General features: G+C 41.5%; 1 protein-coding gene across 1 annotated transcript; it reads right to left on the bottom strand.

The window, feature by feature from the left end:
- Positions 1–1,018: 1,018 nt before the first annotated feature.
- Positions 1,019–18,867, bottom strand: LOC111978524 (bcl-2-like protein 11). The gene is made up of 4 exons (XM_024008634.2): positions 18,481–18,867; positions 16,317–16,681; positions 14,536–14,669; positions 1,019–3,979 (listed from the first exon to the last, which is right to left on the bottom strand). The coding sequence occupies exons 1-4, from the start codon at positions 18,495–18,497 to the stop codon at positions 3,851–3,853; spliced, it is 645 nt and encodes a 214-aa protein (XP_023864402.1). The 5' UTR covers positions 18,498–18,867; the 3' UTR covers positions 1,019–3,850.
- Between the last annotated feature and the right edge of the window lie 1,051 nt (positions 18,868–19,918).

Here is a 19,918-nt window from a genome sequence, read left to right as displayed (position 1 = left end):
TGAACAGATAATGGATTTTAATTAATTTGCTATTCCTAGAGATTACACAGTGCTATGTCCTATGTATACCACTGAATCCAGCAAGTGAAGAACTGAATAAGAAATAAAATAGTATTGTATATAAGTGTGCTATGCACTTATTTGATTTATCATAGGGCTGATATAGTTGGGTCTTTAGTGATCCTTCAGGTAGTAGTCCACCACTTTGGGTATTCCACTGAGTCAGTGGTGAAGAGTGTGGGATTCAGGGCTCAGTTTGGATCTCTACAAAGCTCAATTAGTCAGCTAGTCTGTTTTGGATAAAGACAATGGCTGTGTGTGTCTGCTGTTAGGCTGTGAAACTCAAGTTCATGTAAACTCTCACCAAGCAGCTGAACTTTAATAATACTTAGCTGAAATATATTGTGATGCTCGAATTCAGACATGCTCAAGTGTGTGTGTGTGATAGAGAGAAGGAGTTCAGATCGTTCTTGATTCATTTGACTCATCTTACAATTCTTACGCAAGTTTCAACCGAATGTTTACACCTCAGGCTGAATAAATACCTACCCACCGTACTGTCCTCCCAATAGTTTACCTTGCCACTAAGTGGATAAAAAGTTTTCTCTATACGGATACTGGAATTCACCCTGGACTGTGCACAGTCACATGGAGCTTAGTGTAGCAGCCACTGACTGGCTGAATATGGGATGTATAATTATCTCAGGCTGTTTGTGCCAAGCTAGGGAAGGTACCGTACTTTCCATGTCCTGCAGATGATCAGAGATAAGCGTGGCCACCACACAGAGGAAGAAAGTCCTCTTTTTACACAGATACACAAATGAATAGTCTTTTCTATTTTCACTTGAACCCAAATAGTCATTTTTTGAGAATGTATGACACTTACAAAAATGTAGACATGTTAATGAGAGTTTGCACTAAAGATATTTCGCCACACATTTTTCTTTGGTCAAACTTTCTATGAACTGCCTGTGATTAATGACTGCAATATGAGTGGTTCTAGTTATAGAACAATGACAGGGGCTTACTAACTTATCATTAAAAAGAATGTGGTTTAATCAACAATGAAAGAAGATTCCAGAAACACATTTTTAAAAAGATGAAAAAAGGCTTTATACAGGCACAGCATTATGCACAATTTAAATCACAACCTTAAAACATTTCAGTGCAAAAAAAAAAGAACTGAAAAAAATTGACATTTTGCTACAAATGTACTGGGTCCTGTGAGTCAGATAAATCAGTTTATGTCTGTCTGCGCTCAGTGCAAAAGGGTCCTGAACAGACAGAAATCTGGGACAGTAATCATAGTGCAAGAGGGACACACCTGCACTTCCTCCACCAAGATGACACTGGTTGAAATTTATGGCTCTTGCTAAGGACAACTTGGGAATGTTGCGGATCAAAATTAAGTTATTGTATGTGTCTGGGAAAAATGCTATTTCTATCTATGGTCTGGTCTCTACCCATTAAGAAGTATGGACAGTATGGACTATGCTGTCAGTCAATGGATTGATATCTAGAGTACATGGAACCATTGGCTGACTGTCTGAGAAGTTTCCATATCAGTTTCAGAAGGTGAAAATTCAGCTTTCAGTTGTTCTCTTGGAAAGCCTCTAGACTCGACTACACCCTTCTGAGATACACAACTTTGAAATTAGGTCTTTGGTTTCATTTGACAACACCAAAAAATAAAATAAAATTTTGGCACAAAGAAAAACATGACGGAATGATACGCTTCTCAATAAAAATTGGGTTTGCAGATAATTTCATCAACTAATACCTTACATTTCGTCTACATGGCGAATAAAAAATCTAAAAGGCAGATGTTTGGCAATTAAAACCTCTAATGAGCTGTAAGTGCTATGTTATTTTAAAGATAGGCTTTTATCTGCACATTTTATACCGTTAACATTTAATTCCATGGATAACATTTATTGAACTGTGGGTGTGAAATTAATTTTCAAATCAAATACTGGCAGACTGACAAATATGAGGCAATGGAATCAAAAGGGTGGCCACGGCAGTTGGACAGAACCACGCCTATACTGTACTATACAATAAGATCTAACCAGCAAAATTACAGTGTAATCAATCTTTGGCTCACACAAGAGGACACATAACATTTCAAACCAACCCATGGTGCACAATGTGGTAGCATGTAACATTCAAAGTAACCCTACTTCAATTTTTGTTTATCCTTAAAGGCCCAATGCATCTGTTTTTATCTCAATATCAAATCATTTCTGGGTAACAATTAAGCAAGTGCCTTACTGTAATAGTTTTCCATTAAAACTGTAAAAAATAAACAAAAATAGCTCTTTAGCAAAAAACTATTTCTCTGGCAATAATTTTGTTAGGACTGGCGGAGTGGTCTGAGTATGTAATCTGAAAACTAACTGTTATTGGCAAAGAGGTTTGGAACTCTTTGTTATTGGTATATATTAACTTATACTGCCTCAAATTCCTTCCAACTTTTAAAGTGATAGTTTCATCAAAACACAGGAAAAACAGGATTTTGACTGCACTGGGCCTTAAAAAAACATTCATACTACCACAGATTAGAAATACAACAATTTTTCAAGAATTTGAATATAGATCCTTCAAGGTTGTTGGGTGGTTTTTATCCCTGTCTATCGATCTAAGTTCTCAAGCACTGCAAGTCATCCCATCCATTAAAACCTGTATTGAACCCATTGGCTCTCTCTGCCTGTTCCTCTGGCTAATGTTAGCTCATGGCTCTCCATTGACAAAGCCCTGCTCCCCTGGTGCTCAGAGTTTGGTTCTCTTCCAGCAAAGCTTCTATGAGCATTTAATGACCTGGCAGCGCTGCACAGGACCTGGCCGGGCCAACATGAGTGTCAGCTGGGCTAAGAAAGCCATGACAACAGCCCGTCCGAGGTAAATGCTAAATGATAACAGCAATTATGTTTGACATCTGAAAAGGGGCAGGGTTAAACAAGTGAGACAACAGTAAAATAAGTTGTTTCAAGAACTTACATTATTTGCCCTAATTCATGTACTTTAATTTAATTAAATATTATTATTTTAGGCATTGTATTTGCTATCAATGTTTTTAGCTGTTGTTGTTCTTACAATTATTACTAACATCCTTGCTATTGTACTGAATATGTTTGGAAAGAAAATACATTTAAAAAATGGTGCTTACAAATAATTTTATATTTAATAATAAGATTTAAATGTCTGGGGTCAATGGAACCGGACATGGAACTGGCTGCATCAAATTAGAATTGCAGATGATGTTTGGATGAGGAAAGGAAACAGTGAGAAGCCATGAGAACCAGGAGGAACAGACACAGCGCAGACTCGACACATCTGACCATGGGTAAACTCACAAACAAATTAAATACATAGGTGAAAAATAAATAGCTGCAAGAAAAAGAAAACAGCTTAGTAAAAAAGCGAGAAACTGTACAAGGCACATGTAATCTCCACAACGCATTACCCACATGGCATTATCCCTGTGAGTGCTCTGCAACAGGACACTCCATCTTTGGTGGTTTGATTAGGCTCAGCTTTCCAAATCTGAGCAGGAAACATACAGTAGGTGCAAAATTCCAGTTGTTGTAGAATTCCCAAAGAAAGTATTCTCCAAAGCTGTACAAATTCCCTATTCCAACTTATCCTGGATCAGGGAATCTTGAGGCCATTCAAAGTTAAAAACCATCAAGACAAATTTGTATAGGTCCACATATGCAGGAGGATCCATTCTGAAAATGTAGCATTTTATATAATCACATATGTACAGGGTCTTTTGACAGAATTCTCCCAGGTGCTACAGTACATGTCTGCTGGGTGCTGCAGGATTGGGATTGAGGCTTCTGTCTACCCATCATCTTCTCTGCAGGATGATCTGTAATAGTCGTCCAATCAGGAGCCCCATCCACAGAAGGAAAGCGGGCTCTTGGTGCATCTGCTGCAGGTTTGCCTGGGCAACTTGACCGTTTCTGCCAGCAAGGCGCTGTGGGGTACACAGCGAAAAGAGCCCTGTTACATACACATACTCCTGTATACATAACCACTAAACATATACACAAACATACAGGATAAAGCATTCAACATTATTGCCATAACACATGGCGTAAGAGTGCCATTCACCTGACAACCATAATGACCCGTGCTGTGTGTGGAACGCAGACAGCTGAGGTTTGCTGATAATACTGGCTATGGACATGGCTGAATTCAACTGTGGTCAGTGTGCCAGTCCTTTCATGAGGGGTAAATTCTCGTCATCACACACATGCAGCCCTACAAACACAGGAATCAGGCCAACACAACTCGTTCCTGACATCCTGGTCCACTTCAACCCAAACCCTTGGTCCCTCTCCAGGTGTTAGGACCAGTGGGTTCACTCCACACTCAGACAAGAGGCCCAGACAAATACATATAATGTTCTTACATGTGTTTGTGCTCCTGTGATACAGTACCATGATGTGTTTGTGCTCCTGTGATACAGTACCATGATGTGTTTGTGCTCCTGTGATACAGTACCATGATGTGTTTGTATACGAATGAGTTTGGTAATGATGTGTACACAGCATTGAATTATAGAAGCACAATTGAGCATTAAAGTCTGGAACCAACAGGACCCTGAACAGCTTCAACCCCCATGCCATAAAGCTGCTAATTAACCAAATAGCTACACGGACTATCTGCATTGACCCTTTTTGCACTAACTCTTTTGACTCATCACGTATGCTGCTGCCACTGCTTATTATCTATCCTGTTACCTAGTCACTTTACCCCTACCTATATGTACATATCTACCTCAATTAACTCGTACCCCTGCACATCGACTCGGTACTGTTACCTCATGTCTATAGCCAAGTTATCATTACTCATTGTGCATTTATTCCTCGTATTATAATCTTTCAATTATTTTTATATTTTTCTCTCTGCATTGTTGTGAAGGGCCCATAAGTAAGTATTTCACTGTTAGTCTACACCTGTTGTTTACCAAGCATGTGACAAATAAAATGTGATTTTATTTAAATGAGCAACCACGTTAACTGTATTTACCATCTCAATTGAGGGTTAATGTTCTGCTCTTCTGATCTTTGTGTCAACATTGCTATGTTGGTCAGAGGCCCTGCAAACAACCACACTAGTCCTACAGCCTTGGGCTGAAGAGAACCCTGACATACCAGGTTTACAACATATCTCTTAATGAGCACTACAATGCAGCAGCAGTGTCATAAAGGCCATTCTATTAGGGCAGCTACTTCAGCTCCAATGGAAAGGGCACTTCATGAACTAAACACAAATAGGGACATTTTCACTGTGAGGTGAATGGAGATTAGGGAAGAGATTGAGCCATTCTATTAGGTCTTCAGTGGTGCACTTGGACATGGCCAGGTCATGGTATCCTAATAATGAGGGATGGATGGACTACTTCTCTCACAGACAATTACCTCTGCAGACTTGGCATAGTGGAGGTGAAAACAGGTGGCTATCTTGGCCAGGCCGGCACTTTGGCCTGAGGCCACTAGTTTGGCAGGGCTTTTGCGATAAGCGCTGAGCATTTCCCCTGTGGCCCTTTGGCAGACGGGACGGAGGAAGCGTGATTCATTTTACAAGTATAAAATGAAGAGAAAAAAATTATACTTTTCCCTTAGTGCTTCGAGGTGAAAAAAACAACTGTTTCTTACAGGAACTGTGCTGAAGTATGACTTGGGCATCGCTCCATTAGTGAATCACTGCAGGTGTGTGGATTCAGAGCAGCTTGGCAGGTAACCATAACAGTGCAGACATTGTAAACCAGCCCTGTGCCTCAGGTATTCTGCTCTCAACAAAAGGATTTTAGGAACAAATGCAAGAGGACTATCATTGCTTGGTTTTACGCTAAATGAGTCGTGCCAAGAACCACAGAAACCTGGAGTGACTGTGAATAGTGTCTGAGGAAACAGGTGATGAGGAAGTAAACTTAAATTGAGGTGCATTAACTCCTCTGTGAGATAGACTTAGAGCAGGACTGGCAACCTTGTAAAACCCCATTCTCATTCAGGCCAAACATGATGAGTTCATTAGAGAATTGACAGATCGAAGGTTTGGCTAGATGTAAATTATGGTTCTGAAAGCCTTAACAATAACTTAAAACAAGCTGTTGAAAGGTTGTTTGATTAGAACATATCCTCATTCGAAGTTTAGGACCATTTAACAATGTGTGAAACAAATACTATATGTTCCTATGGTAAAGAGATTTTAATGGAATGAGATGGAAAGAGGAATGACTTATATACTTACTGTAAGCTCTACAAATGAAACACATGCTGCCATTCCAGGCAGTGGTTTCAACACAGTGTAAACACATAGACTTGTATCCTGAGATTTGGCCATTGAGGCTGAGGGTAAAACCTCTCTGGTGTGTATTATAGTATCATGACTACATGTTGCATTTTGTATGGCATTATATAGTACACACAGTATGTAATCACACGCCACTTCACACCCAGATGCATGCAACATGAGAGGGTGGCATAAGGCAAATCAACAGGTGAATGATCCCTTTAATAATATGTTATTAGCTGGGGGGGGGGGGGTACAGTAGAAAACATATTCCAATATTACTTTCAAAGACGTTCAGCTATTTCACACATAGCTGAAATGGAGTTAGTGTGTATTGTACTTGTTAGTTTCCTTAAAAACTGGGATCAATTTCTCTTTCCCTTTAAGAATATTGTGAATACCCAAATTCACGAAATACACACACTGAACGTTTTACACCCATAACCAGCAAATTGGTACAATGTTGCAAACAATGAACACTTAAACCATGTCTCAAGTATAATGGATCAGGGCGTGAGTATTCAGCTGTTTCTGTGCCCAAAATGTGTTGTGGCATGCCGGCATCACACACAGACTGACTAATCTCTCTCTGACAATTGATCTGGGGTGAGAGAACGCAGAGTACAGCGCCACATGCAAGCAAAACCAAGAAGCCATGACTTACAAGACCAGAAGAACACTGAAAAACTATTCGACCAAATTGGGAGAGCAGACAGAATTTGGAATAGACAACATAAAATTAAAGTGACTCGTTATTACGTTCGCAGATGTCTGCCTGCAATTGCTGCCTGAGGAAAAACAAAGTTGTCACTGAAACATTCAATGCTACTCAGCTTGTGCTTTTATTTGATCAAAACAAGGTATTACACAGCTGCTTAAAATAGTTTCCAAACAGACAAACTTCTCTCTCCCTCTTTCTACAAGAGAAAGACTGCTGGTCCTAAGCCAAAATAACCTTGCATCACATATAAGATGGGGTGTCACCACTTTCTAAGGAAAATAACTGAGTAACAAACCCCATTTAAAAACAGAATAGAAACTCAACAAAGAAGTCAGCTGCCATGTAAATGCTCAGATAATTTGGGTGGCAAACTGCAGACATTAGTTCTCTTAGAATACAACATGTTTCTGTGGCCAGACATCTGCTTTGCATTAGCAGGGTGCTTATCCTTTTGTTTCACTCTACTATCTGCCATATCTACCACTGGAGAGACGTCTCACCAGACCTGGGCTCAAATAGTACTTGGATTTCTTTCAAATACTTTAGCTGCACTTTATTGAGCAGGCCTAGTGCAATGGAACCAATGGAATAATCCCAAAAATGCAAACCCTGCACATCTAAATAAAGGTGAAATAAAAAATCTGTCAGTCTGGGAAGGTTCAGTTAAACGCTCAAAGTATCAGACGAGTGCCCTGAATTAAAAGCCTCCTTTTTCAGTCCACAGGACAGAGCACCTTCACATGCAAAGTTAACTTCACAGCATTGCCACCACTAAACACACACACAAGCAACACAGAACCAGATGAACAGAGTATGGAGACACCCAAACCCACAACACACTCAAAGACTTAACAGCGGACCAACTCCACTTAGAAGTTCTTTCCAGTGCCTCTCACAAAGCATGACAACCGCTGGAGCCCTGGGTTCAAACTGACTCTGGGAGAAAGAGCAGGTCCGGAGAGCCAGGCCGGGGATGGACTGAGTGGGTCTCCATGGCGCTGGGTGAATGAGGCCTGTAAAGGCGGACCTGTGGATAATTAGAGACCACAGTGGACTCTCTGAGAGCCTTAACCACAGGGTAGGAAAAATGAAGCGGAGCAGTCACGTAGCCCTGCCATGCTGCAACACAACCACTCACTCACTAACCATCTGCCCAGTCACTATAACCTGACCCTTCCTCCTCGGAGCTCTCTAACCCCAAAACTTGATCTTGATTGCGCACTCAGACAGCTAGAGTATTTTCCATAATGGCTATTAGGCAGAGAAGGAGGAGTGTGTGTGTGTTGTGTGTGTGTGTGTGTGTGTGTGTGTGTGTGTGTGTGTGTGTGTGTGTGTGTGTGTGGTGTTGTGTGTGTGTGTGTGTGTGTGTGTGTGTGTGTGCGTGCGTGCGTGGGTCGTGCGTGCGTGCGTGCGTGCGTGCGTGCGTGCGTGCGTGCGTGCGTGCGTGCGTGCGTGCGTGCGTGCGTGCGTGCGTGCGTGCGTGCTGCTGTGTGTGTAATGTAATAGGTCACTGGTCAGTTGGCGCCAACCCACTGTCTGGGTTGGCGCCCCCCCTTGGGTTGTGCCGTGGTGGAGATCTTTGTGGGCTATACTCAGCCTTGTCTCAGGATGGTAAGTTGGTGGTTGAAGATATCCCTCTAGTGGTGTGGGGGCTGTGCTTTGGCAAAGTGGGTGGGGTTATATCCTGCCTGTTTGGCCCGGGGTATCATCGGATTGGCCACAGTGTCTCCTGACCCCTCCTGTCTCAGCCTCCAGGATTTATGCTGCAGTAGTTTATGTGTCGGGGGCTAGGGTCAGTCTGTTATATCTGGAGTATTTCTCCTGTCTTATCGGTGTCCAGTGTAAATGTAAGTATGCTCTCTCTAATTCTCTCTTTCTCTCTCTCTCTCGGAGGACCTGAGCCCTAGGACCATGCCTCAGGACTACCTGGCATGATGACTCCTTGCTGCCCCAGTCCACCTTTTCCGTGCTGCTGCTCCAGTTTCAACTGTTCTGCCTGAGGCTATGGAACTGAGGCTGTTCACCGGACGTGCTACCTGTCCCAGACCTGCTGTTTTCAACTCTCTAGAGACAGCAGGAGCGGTAGAGATACTCTCAATGATTGGCTACGAAAAGCCAACTGACATTTACTCCTGAGGTGCTGACATGTTGCACCCTCGACAACTACTGTGATTATTATTATTTGACCATGCTGGTCATTTATGTAAACATAGAACATCTTGGCCATGTTCTGTTATAATCTCCACCCGGCACAGCCAGAAGAGGACTGGCCACCCCTCATAGCCTGGTTCCTCTCTAGGTTTCTTCCTAGGTTTTGGCCTTTCTAGGGAGTTTTTCCTAGCCACCGTGCTTCTACACCTACATTGCTTGCTGTTTGGGGTTTTAGGCTGGGTTTCTGTACAGCACTTTGATATATCAGCTGATGTAAGAAGGGCTATATAAATAAATTTGATTTGATTTGGCCAGTTGCGTGGGTGGCCAGAGGCCATAGAGACAATCCGAAGTGAGGACTGGGAAGTCTGACAAATGACACAGATCTGCAGATCAGCGAACATACTGCGCAGGAGTTTTTTAAATTCACCTTAGGTGACACCTGAAAACACACAAACGGTTTGTTTACAAGGAAATAACTCACTAGCCAGGAGATACTACATCTGATCCAGATACAAGCATTATGACAGTTAATGGCAGTTGAAAACATATACATAAAGCCAGATGAAACACCTGAATTTGTCAGTAACACACAATGTAATAACCTGTATATAGAGTGCCTTCGGAAAATATTCAGACCCCTTGACTTTTCCATATTTTGTACGTTACAGCCGTATTCCAAAATGGATTAAATAAATAAAAATCCTCAGCAATCTACACACAATACCCCATAACAACAAAGTGAAAACAGGTTTTTAGAAAATAAACTGAAATACCTTATTTACATAAGTATTCAGACCCTAAATTGAGGTCAGGTGCATCCTGTTTCCATTGATCATCCTTGATATGTCTCTACAACTTGATTGGAGCCCACCTGTGGTAAATTCAATTGATTGGACATGATTTGGAAAGGCACAAACCCATCTATATAAGGTCCCACAGTTGACAGTGCATGTTAGAGCAAAAAACCAAGCCATGAGGTCGAAGGAATTGTCCGTAGAGCTCCGTGACAGGATTGTGTCATGGCACAGATCTGGGGAAGGGTACCAAAAAGATTCTGCAGCATTGAAGGTCACCAAGAACACAGTGGCCTCCATCAATCTTAAATTGAAGAAGTTTGGAACCACAAAGACTCTTCCTAGAGCTGGCCACCCGGCCAAACTGAGCAATCAGGGGAGAAGGGCCTTGGTCAGGGAGGTGGCCAAGAACTCAATGGTAACTCTGACAGAGCTCTAGAGTTCCTCTATGGAGATGGGAGAACCTTCCAGAAGGACAACCATCTCAGCAGCACTCCGCCAATCAGGCCTTTATGGTCGAGTGGCCAAAAGGCACCTAAAAGACTCTCCGACCATGGGAAACAAGATTCTCCGGTCTGGGGAAACCAAGATTGAACTCTTGGCATGAATGCCAAGCGTCACGTCAGGAGGAAACCTGGCACCACCATTCCTACGGTGAAAAATGGGGGTGGCAGCATCATGCTGTGGGGATGTTTTTCAGAGGCAGGTACTGGGAGACTTGTCAGGATTGAGGCAAAGATGAATGGAGCAAAGTACAGAGAGATCGTTATGACAACCTACTCCAGAGCACTCAGTACCTCAGACTGGGGCGAAGGTTCACCTTCTAACAGGACAACGACCCTAAGCACACAGCCAAGGCAATGCAGGAGTGGCTTCAGGACAAGTCTTTGAATGTCCTTGAGTGGCCCAGCCAGAGCCCAGACCTGAACCCAATCGAAGATCTCTGAAGACCTGAAAATAGTTGTGCAGCAACGCTCCCCATCCAACCTGACAGAGCTTGAGAGGATCTGCAGAGAACAATGGGAGAAAACTCCCCAAATAAAGGTGTGCCAAGCTTGTCGAGTCATAGCCAAGAAGACTCGAGGCTGAAATCACTGCCAAAGCTGCTTCAAACAAGTACTGAGTAAAGGGTCTGAATACTTATGTAAATGTAATGTTTTCGATTTTTCATAAATTTGCTACAATTTCTAAAAACCTGTTTTTGCTTTGTCATTATGGGGTATTGTGTGTAGATTGATTCAATAGTTTTTTTCCCTCATCAATTTTAGAATAAGGCTGTAACCTAACAAAATGTGGAAAAAGTCAAGGTCTGAATACTTTGCGAAGGTAGTGCAGTTATTTAATATACATTTGAGACAGATAGGAGACATACAGTATGTGACCTGTTTCAGGAAACTAGGCCTATGCCGCGGGTCACTACTTCACAGGAGAGCTATTTGAACGTACAAAAAATGTATTTAATCAAAATGCGTTTTTTGGCAGAAATACCTTCTCGAGCATGTGAACTTTCAAGTGTCTTAATATCAAACTTGTATGCCATCTGTAAATATGTATAAAATTGTTAAATTATGAGCTTAGTTGGTTTAGCCACAGAAAAAGTCAGCAACCTTCCCGCTAGCCATGATTGGCTGAGATAATGAGTGGGCTGGACATGCCTAGAGATGAATTTGGATTGGTCTGCCATATAGCAAGCTTCTGTCTATTTGAGCTGGTCAGTATGTGTAGGTAATCCTGTCTAACGCTGCTTTAAAAAAAAAATATTGCGTAGTAAAACTGCATTAGCAGAATTCGAGTATGATAGCTAAGGTGATGGAGAAAACACCTGTCTCCGGATTACATCTTCAAACTAAGTGCAACCATGGCATCCGTGACATCTATGATGTCTACGGGTAAGATAGTCTAGCTAGCTACATTTTCAGATATAACATACTTCTAATTTTGACATTAAAAAAATTCATTTCAAGTTAAAGTGTACTGTTAGCTAACAATGAACCTGGTTGGTTAGCTACCTGCAGATTCATGCAGGTTAGTAACGTCATGAGTTGGGATTATGGTTTATTGTTTAGCAAGCTAGCTAGCTACATGTCTTAACAAAATACTCCACTATGCAAGTATACATTTCAATAGAATGTCATTGCAAGAACTGTTGATAGATGCAACGTTATCTGGTAAATTCGCTCTGGCTATCTACTCCGATTTCAGACCACAGTTAAGATAGTCTAGCGGGCCACATTTTCAGATATTACACATTTCTAATTTTGACATAGTGTTTTCATTTCAAGTTAAAGTGTACTGTTAGCTAGCTAGCTAACGTTATGTGTATGATCTTATTATTCATACCTCAGAATATTTTTGGGGGCTAGTTATAACCTAATGTTAGCTAGCTAACATTGAACCTGGTTGGTTAGTTACCTGCAGATTCATGCAGGGTAGTAACGTCATGAGTTGGGATTATGGTTCATTGTTTAGTTAGCTAGCTAGCTACATGTCTTAACAAAAGACTCCACTATGCAAGTAACCATTTCGAATGCGTTCATAAATTCAGTCTGGCCATCTACACTCTTGTCTGAGTGTGCCAGAGCGCAGAATAACTGATGAATTACCAAACGCTCAAAACCCATTGAATATTGCCGGTGTCAGTAAACATCTGCAAAAAAGCGTAATTAAATCGTTGCCAGCAGCACAGTTACAGTCACCAACGCTCTGGATAACATGAAAACAGCCTAACCAGCTCTGCTAGGGCGAGTACAATGGTCAGAGTTTGGGTGGGGGCTAAAGCTTAAGAGGGTGTGAACAATGTTGAATGGGTGTAGAAAAAGAAGAGATCTCCAGTAGATAACAAAATATTCTAACACCATTTTCTCTAAAGTGAGGTTTCAAGTTCATCAACTTTCAAAGCAGAATTACTTTCCCATTGTACCTCAAATGCAGTGTATGAAATACCATTTTGTAGCTCTGTGTCTCTGCTTTTATCCAATGTAAAAAACACAATTTCAAATTTTGCTACATAAGACCGAATCAAGGCGGTCGGTCACATATGAGACAGCTCTAGATTCTAGACAGAGACAGTCTTGCAGAATTCCTCACTCTGATGTCAACCAAACACCTGAGACCAAAACACGGAACATAGAACACAACATGTTCTGCTTTTTATTGGGCTCATTGTTCTCAAAATACATACACCTCCCTCTAGCCAATACAGTACCACACACACACAAACAAGCCCTGTTCTGTTCTACAATGTGTGTTAAGTCTGAATCACAGCCTCATTTGTTGAAAGGTGTATAAATATTTATTTCTCCTCAGACATTGAGGCCATTAGTAACACAACATTTACCTCACGGCAATTCCTCACACACTCATTTGAAAGAAAAGTATGTGTCTCCAGTGAATCTTTTTGGTTATACAGACAAACTGTCCGCCTTTATGGGTACCAGGCAGTGACTCTTGGGGATGGTGATGAAGAAAACACATCATAACATTCTTCAGATGCAAGATACACAATGTCCACGACAAGAAAATCCCGGTGTTATGAGCTGGCAAGAAAAACTTATTTGATTTCAGCCAATTCAAGTCTGCTCAGATGGAGAGTGACAAGAAAGGAACATGGGAGAAAACTCTCCATAGAGTGTAAACAAAATATTTTCTCCAAAAATGAACACAACAAGCCTTGAGTATTAGTGTTCAAGTGTAAGAGTTACAAAATGAACCAGGAAAATGATAACCCGGGGTAAGATGAATCACCAACTCACAGATATTGTTTAAGGTACAAAAACATGACATTATACTGTAGATGAACAGCTGGCTGATTAATCGCCATGCCCACATACAAGCTACTGTACAATGTTGCAATAGCAGGTGCACAGATTTCCCTTTATCTTGCCTTCTGCACTATGCACCACAATTTCAATGTGGCTATTGGATCTGTCCTGTATCTATTATAAATAATGTTATAAAACCAGAGAGCCCTCGGTACATAAGAAATTACAGCACAGAACGCGTCTATGCTAGGTCAAGGTCACAAAGAAAGTATGGAAGCGTGAAATAATTTAGAATGGCACATGTTGAGCTGAGCACCTTATCAGCTCCATTTGATACAGTGCCGTCCTTGATATGGTTTGTAAATAAGGTGATGCAACCTCCAGAAATGTGCTGTGCAAGTAGCAAGAGAAGAAAAAAAACGTATGGCAGCACAGGCATGTTGTTCACCAGTGCTGCCATGATTTTGGCAGCAGCTCTGAGAGAACACTTAAATTATTGACACTATCTAATGGGAAGATTAACTTTCCCCTGCCCTGCAGTGACACCTGTGATTATCAAGACCCTGATATAATAATTGTTGCAGTGCCTATGTAGCATATTTGTACCCCCTGGATATTGAAGCTACCCATTCCCTGAAGAGGGTCCTTTAATTAAATGCTAACACCCCCAAAATGATGCATCTTCTGGATATAAGGGGCATTATCATCCTCATCATCACTTATATGTGGCTCCTCCAACCTTGTATGTGTATATACAGTAGTAGGTTACAAGACTCAGTGCTGGTGTGGTGTACCTACTCACCCCATGTATGAAGAGGTCGTTAAATTCATCTCCAATGCGCTGAAGCTCCTGACCGATCAGTGTCTCTGGCCACATGTCCCCTGCAGTTGGCGGTGGCCGTGGTCTATAGGGGTGGAGGGGGTTGGGCCACGCGTCTGGTGGACAAAGAGCAAATGGCTGTCAGAACTCATTAGAACACAATCTAGTAACAAAGACCAAGCTACAGCATTACTAAGAAAAGGCCAGTATGACACTTTGCAGACATGCCAAGTGGTTCCTATAGTGTGGTTAAGTTGTCAATATGAATGTGTTCTGATCTCTTTCTATGACTCACAGGTGTCATGAAACATATGTGTAATATTTCTCATATCCCTCACGGGCCCTGTAATATCAGTGGAACCATATGTTAATGTGGAAACACTTTACTGCAAGTGGCCTGGTATAATGTTGTTAAATCACTGTCATAAAAGAGACATAACAATAACACAGCACAGTGACAATTCATGACATGCATCATGCATCACCACAACATTTCCCAAGATAAGTGTAGGACTGGTATTATGAAATGTGGCATTCTGTTATATTATGACAACCTTATGACTGAGTTATAAAGGATATTTGTTAAGAATCCTCAAGTAAAGTTGTCAAAATCAAAATGCCATTTAAGTCACCAAAGGCATTATGCCCTGAGAAGATATAAAACCACAGCTGTGGTGTTCTACATGTGCGCTAGGATCACTCATATCTGATAGTCAGAAAATAATTCCTCCACAGCATCTGTCTCCCTCAGGCAAGAACAGACATACGGTAGAACTAAAACTGGAGAACATTTGTTATTCTCCACAAACATACTATTCAGACTTTATCTAAAAAAAAATGATTTGAGTTGGAGCCAGTTCACTGACTTCCCAAGATCAGAGATAGAACAGTTGTTGTTCTCTACCCCATTAAGAGTAGCCTCTGGGATTAGAGATGTGGTGAAACACTACAGATAGAGATTTATCTGTCCTTATATCAGCCGGCTCCTAAGGAGAATGAACAGAGATGAATCCCTGTCTGCTGTTGACAAAAGACACAGAGGTCTATTTTGACTGGCCTATACTCAAACTCGCTACATGTTGCCTTTGCAACACTGAGCGCAAATAAAAGGACACAAGTGAATCAGGCTGCTCAATCACATCTATTATGCACTGTGCCTGTTTGTCCCTGTGTATTTCCTTTAGCTTGTCTTCTATGGCCACTAGCTTTGTCAGGGAATGTTATTGAGGTTGAGTGTAAATCTGTGTGCACGCACAGGTGCCTTTAACACACATATGCACGCGCATGTTTTGCTATGACGTGTGCACACACCCACCCTGTCTGAGCCCAGGTGGATCCTTGGTGGTTTATGACACAACTCAGTAAACAGAGGGCAGATACTGTTCTTTAGAAACTTCCTGCTGAGGTTGAATTCAACTGTTGGCTCATGGTCACGTAATTCTGTTGGCTGGACAGATGCAGATATGGTAAAGACTACGATACTGAGGTAAATATAACAATAGACATTACAAACCGCCCAAGGAACAATAGCATGCAATAAACCAAGACCTTAATATGTTGGAATAGACAGAGAATGTCGTCAACTGGTGTGGGTTAAGAGTTCAAAACAAAGTGCACCTTCCGATTGACACAGGGGCGTGGCACATATCATCATTTGCGCGTCAAGGATTTATCATATACGCCATGCCATGCAGCTGCCCAGCGCGGGCTGGATAGTGAGTAACAACATTTATTTGTGCGACACAAGCAAGGGTGTGCCTTACCATAATCTCGATTGGTCTCCTGTGCTTGAGACATGCGCTGCAGTGCGTGAGTCATGACTTGGCTAGATGGGCTCGGAGTCTGTGTCGACTTATCTTTCAATAGCGGGGAGCTTGGAATAGAATCGCTGTCGAACGAAAAATATCCACTGGATGACCTGGACAGTGTTCTGAACAACGGCGACCTCGACTGGTAACCAAGCAGACTATTCGGCATCATTATTCCTCCCCGTGACTGCTGCTCCCCTTCGCTGAACTGGGGGTTGTCAGTCGGTTCGGCACCGGAGGCTGCTCCGCCACCGGGATTCAATTCTCCGTATTTCCCTCTCTCAATTAGGATGGTCGAGCCATTGGACTGATTTTGTTGTCTGTAGGATAGATCAAGTATCAGAGTTAGGCTATTTTTTATTATTTTGTCGGTGCAATGTCATTATTTGTTGGAGATTTGCTATTGTGGACTCAAAGTCTAAACAGTCATACTTTATAGAATGTGTAGGCTAATAAAACAGAGCGCGCATGACTAAATATCCCGCCCGGTCGAGTCAAGTTGTTGACTCGGCTGTTACTTCTTCCTCTGCACATAGGCCTATATCCATTATTTGTTTGGACATAAGTGCTGATTCCAGCATTTTTAGCAGGGGGAAACAGTTGGCATGAAGTTACGAGCCGTACTAACTGCGTCACAACCCCATCTCCAAGCCAAGTTAACTTCTTCTATCTGAAATGAAAGTTGTGAATATCATATTGTGCATCCCCAAGACAAATGTAGTTATATTCATGTTTTCGAAATTAATCTGATCGTTACTTGGGAAAATGTATTGCATACTCGAATTGGTTCCAAATTACGCATGGAGGATTTCTTGCGCATGAAGGATCGCAGGCAGCGTACACTCTTTCTCTATTAGGCCTATAGTCTACCTGTCGGCTTTATAATACTTCATAATACTTTCAGTAGCCTATTATATCATAAATACTTACTCATATCAAAAAAATTCAGAGTTAAATCGAAAGCCATATTTAAGAGACAACGAAAACGCAGTCAAACCGACGAACAATAGAGTCACGCAGTTTGTTGCTTTAGTGTCGGCAGACTCCGCACACATTCTACCAACATGTGTTGAAAGCAGACCTGATTGGATTAATGCCTCTGTGACTGACGGGCGAAAAAACTGCATTCAAAATCATAGGCTAGCGGCCAACTGGTCCATTATCGCCACCCACAGGTTGCAGTAGTAGCCTATCTCTTTTTACTTTGTCTTGAAATTGGAAACACAATTCGGCCCCTCGCCTTCACTGAATCACCCGAGAACAGGAGCCCCATTGTCGTGCAACTTCAACAGGTAGCACATTAACTGCTGGATAGACTGAGAAGAGCGAAGATAGGTTAATGTGGAAAACAAAAGGAAACAAAACAATCAAGTGCCTGCTTTTCTCTCATTCCTATCCCCAAAAAACTGCCCTATAGGCATATTATAGACAACATCGCATTGGAACCAACAGGGCTACATACACAACATAGACTAAATCCAGGCAGTCGTGGGAAAAAAACGCCTATATGTATATATATATATGGTATTTTTATTATATTCAATACCAATCCCACTAGGCACAGACTTCAATTCAACGTATATTCCACGTTGGTTCACTGTCATGTCATTGAAATGATGTGGAAATAACGTTGTTCCAACCAGTGTGTGCCCAGTGAGAATGCGTAGGCTAGTGTTTCAAGCTTTTCTATGATGGAAATAATGGGCTACTAAAGATAATCAGGAACGACGGACATCTGTTAAAACATAATTCTCCCACGCTAAACCGTTGTGCAGACACCGGAGGGACTTAATCAAAACAAGAACTTTCTCCAATTAATGTTACATCGCGCGCGTCTAGGCGTGAGCCGTGAGCTGAATACAACACTTTTGTTTCATTACGTAAACACATGAATAGCCTATTTGATATGGTAGCCTACAAAATAAATGCATTTAGACCAGACAGCATAATGGTCTAAAAACGAGTAATTAGGCCTATGGGGCTATGTTGGGTAGTGAAGTCCAAAGTTGGGAGAGCGGCGGTGCGATTTTCTGTTATATTGTTTATTCTTAGTCTTCTGAAATTATAGCTATCAAAAACATCACAGCATGCTATTTCCTTATGTTTATTTTGCACTCACCTGGACGAATAGGACATGTCCTAGACCGCTTCAGTAGCGCGACATAACAGTTGTTAATAACGGTAAAATATCTGAATATCCGCTTTTGAACTTCTTACATACGCGTAAAACGCAAAAGTTTAGAGCCCAATGCCTTTTTAATCAGAAAACTACGATGTCAACATCGAAAGAATAGTGGTTCCGCCTTGTAAAAACAGATCCCCTACAAAATATACGTTGCTTGAAGGAGGGGAAAAGCTTTCGACTCTTTTGTCTCCGGTGTGGATATCTCAGCTCAGCTGAGAATACTTCCTTGCTGTAGCAGTTCACTCGCGATTGATATAAAAAGTTGAAGCGTCTGGTCTGACTCGAGAGTGGGATGACGCCTGTATGCCATCCTCCGCCTCTGACCCGCCTACTCTTTCACTGGGTGGGATCTAAGCCTCGTTTCAAAGCATCCCTTCAAGTGTCCAGATAAACCTCTCTCTCCCCCCTCTCTCTTTAGGCGAACCGTTTACAATACTGACATCAGCCTACCAAATTCAGAGGGGCAACTTCAGCTATCCAATACCTAGCAACATTTCAGTTGTGTCAGAGAAATTATGAGGAGGATATTTTTCTATTAAAATAACAACCTCCAGTAGCTGATAATACATTTCAGTTAAACATTGTTTTATAGATTATCTAATTTAAGAAGAATTGGCTTTTTCTAGAGTAATTTAGTACACATATTTGAGCCCCTAAAATATTTATTGCATTGGTTCATCACGCTTTTGCCCACACATTCTCAGTTAGAAGAAAGGCTATATCAAAAGACAGTGTTAAAAAGTCAGCTGCACCTTCTCACAATCATCCATGTGTTGATCATTTGCACAATATAACACTATTATATAAATGGTTCGCAACCAATTAAAACACAGCATGGCATTTATCTTTGTGAATAATGTATGCGCAGACAACTTTAACTTCTCCTTGGTTCAACTGTTGACTGCATGTCTATCACACAATTATAAAGGGAAAACATGAACAAAACAAGATACACTATACAGTACATGTATTAAGGGCATTGATAATTGATTGTCAGATTATGACAAAGATACAGTACACAACGGATTTCACTGTCATGGAAAAGTTTAAGTTTCTATGCAAGATCAAACAATGTTTGTTTATTAAGAGTCGATCAACATTATAGGCCTACATGTAATGCAGACATCTGATCAGTGAATTGAGGGATATAAAGTACTACATTTCCCACATGTATTCTGTCACAAACCATTTTCTATGACTTTGCTCGTATTAATAAAATATATTCTAAACATATCTTGTGTGTTTACAATTTTTGTATCTCGCTGAATCAAAAAGCTGCCATAATGGCCTATTCGGTCTTGATGAGAGAAAGTGGCTGGCAGAGAGATTCACAGTAAAAGTGTCCACCCCCACTGGGCAGAGACGTCAATTC

The sequence above is a fragment of the Salvelinus sp. IW2-2015 genome, linkage group LG18 (assembly GCF_002910315.2).
Source record: "Salvelinus sp. IW2-2015 linkage group LG18, ASM291031v2, whole genome shotgun sequence".
NCBI classification, from domain to species: Eukaryota; Metazoa; Chordata; class Actinopteri; order Salmoniformes; family Salmonidae; genus Salvelinus; species Salvelinus sp. IW2-2015.
Note: the sequence above shows the minus strand (reverse complement) of the source record. Positions and strands in the feature narration are given on the sequence as shown.

Excerpts from the sequence above, each read along its gene's own strand:
- LOC111978524 (XM_024008634.2), bottom strand. Across the intron at positions 14,670-16,316 it reads GGAGACCAATCGAGATTATG|ACGCGTGGCCCAACCCCCTC; the intron begins GTAAGGCACACC and ends TTTGTCCACCAG. Across the intron at positions 3,980-14,535 it reads ACGACCTCTTCATACATGGG|CGCCTTGCTGGCAGAAACGG; the intron begins GTGAGTAGGTAC and ends TGTACCCCACAG.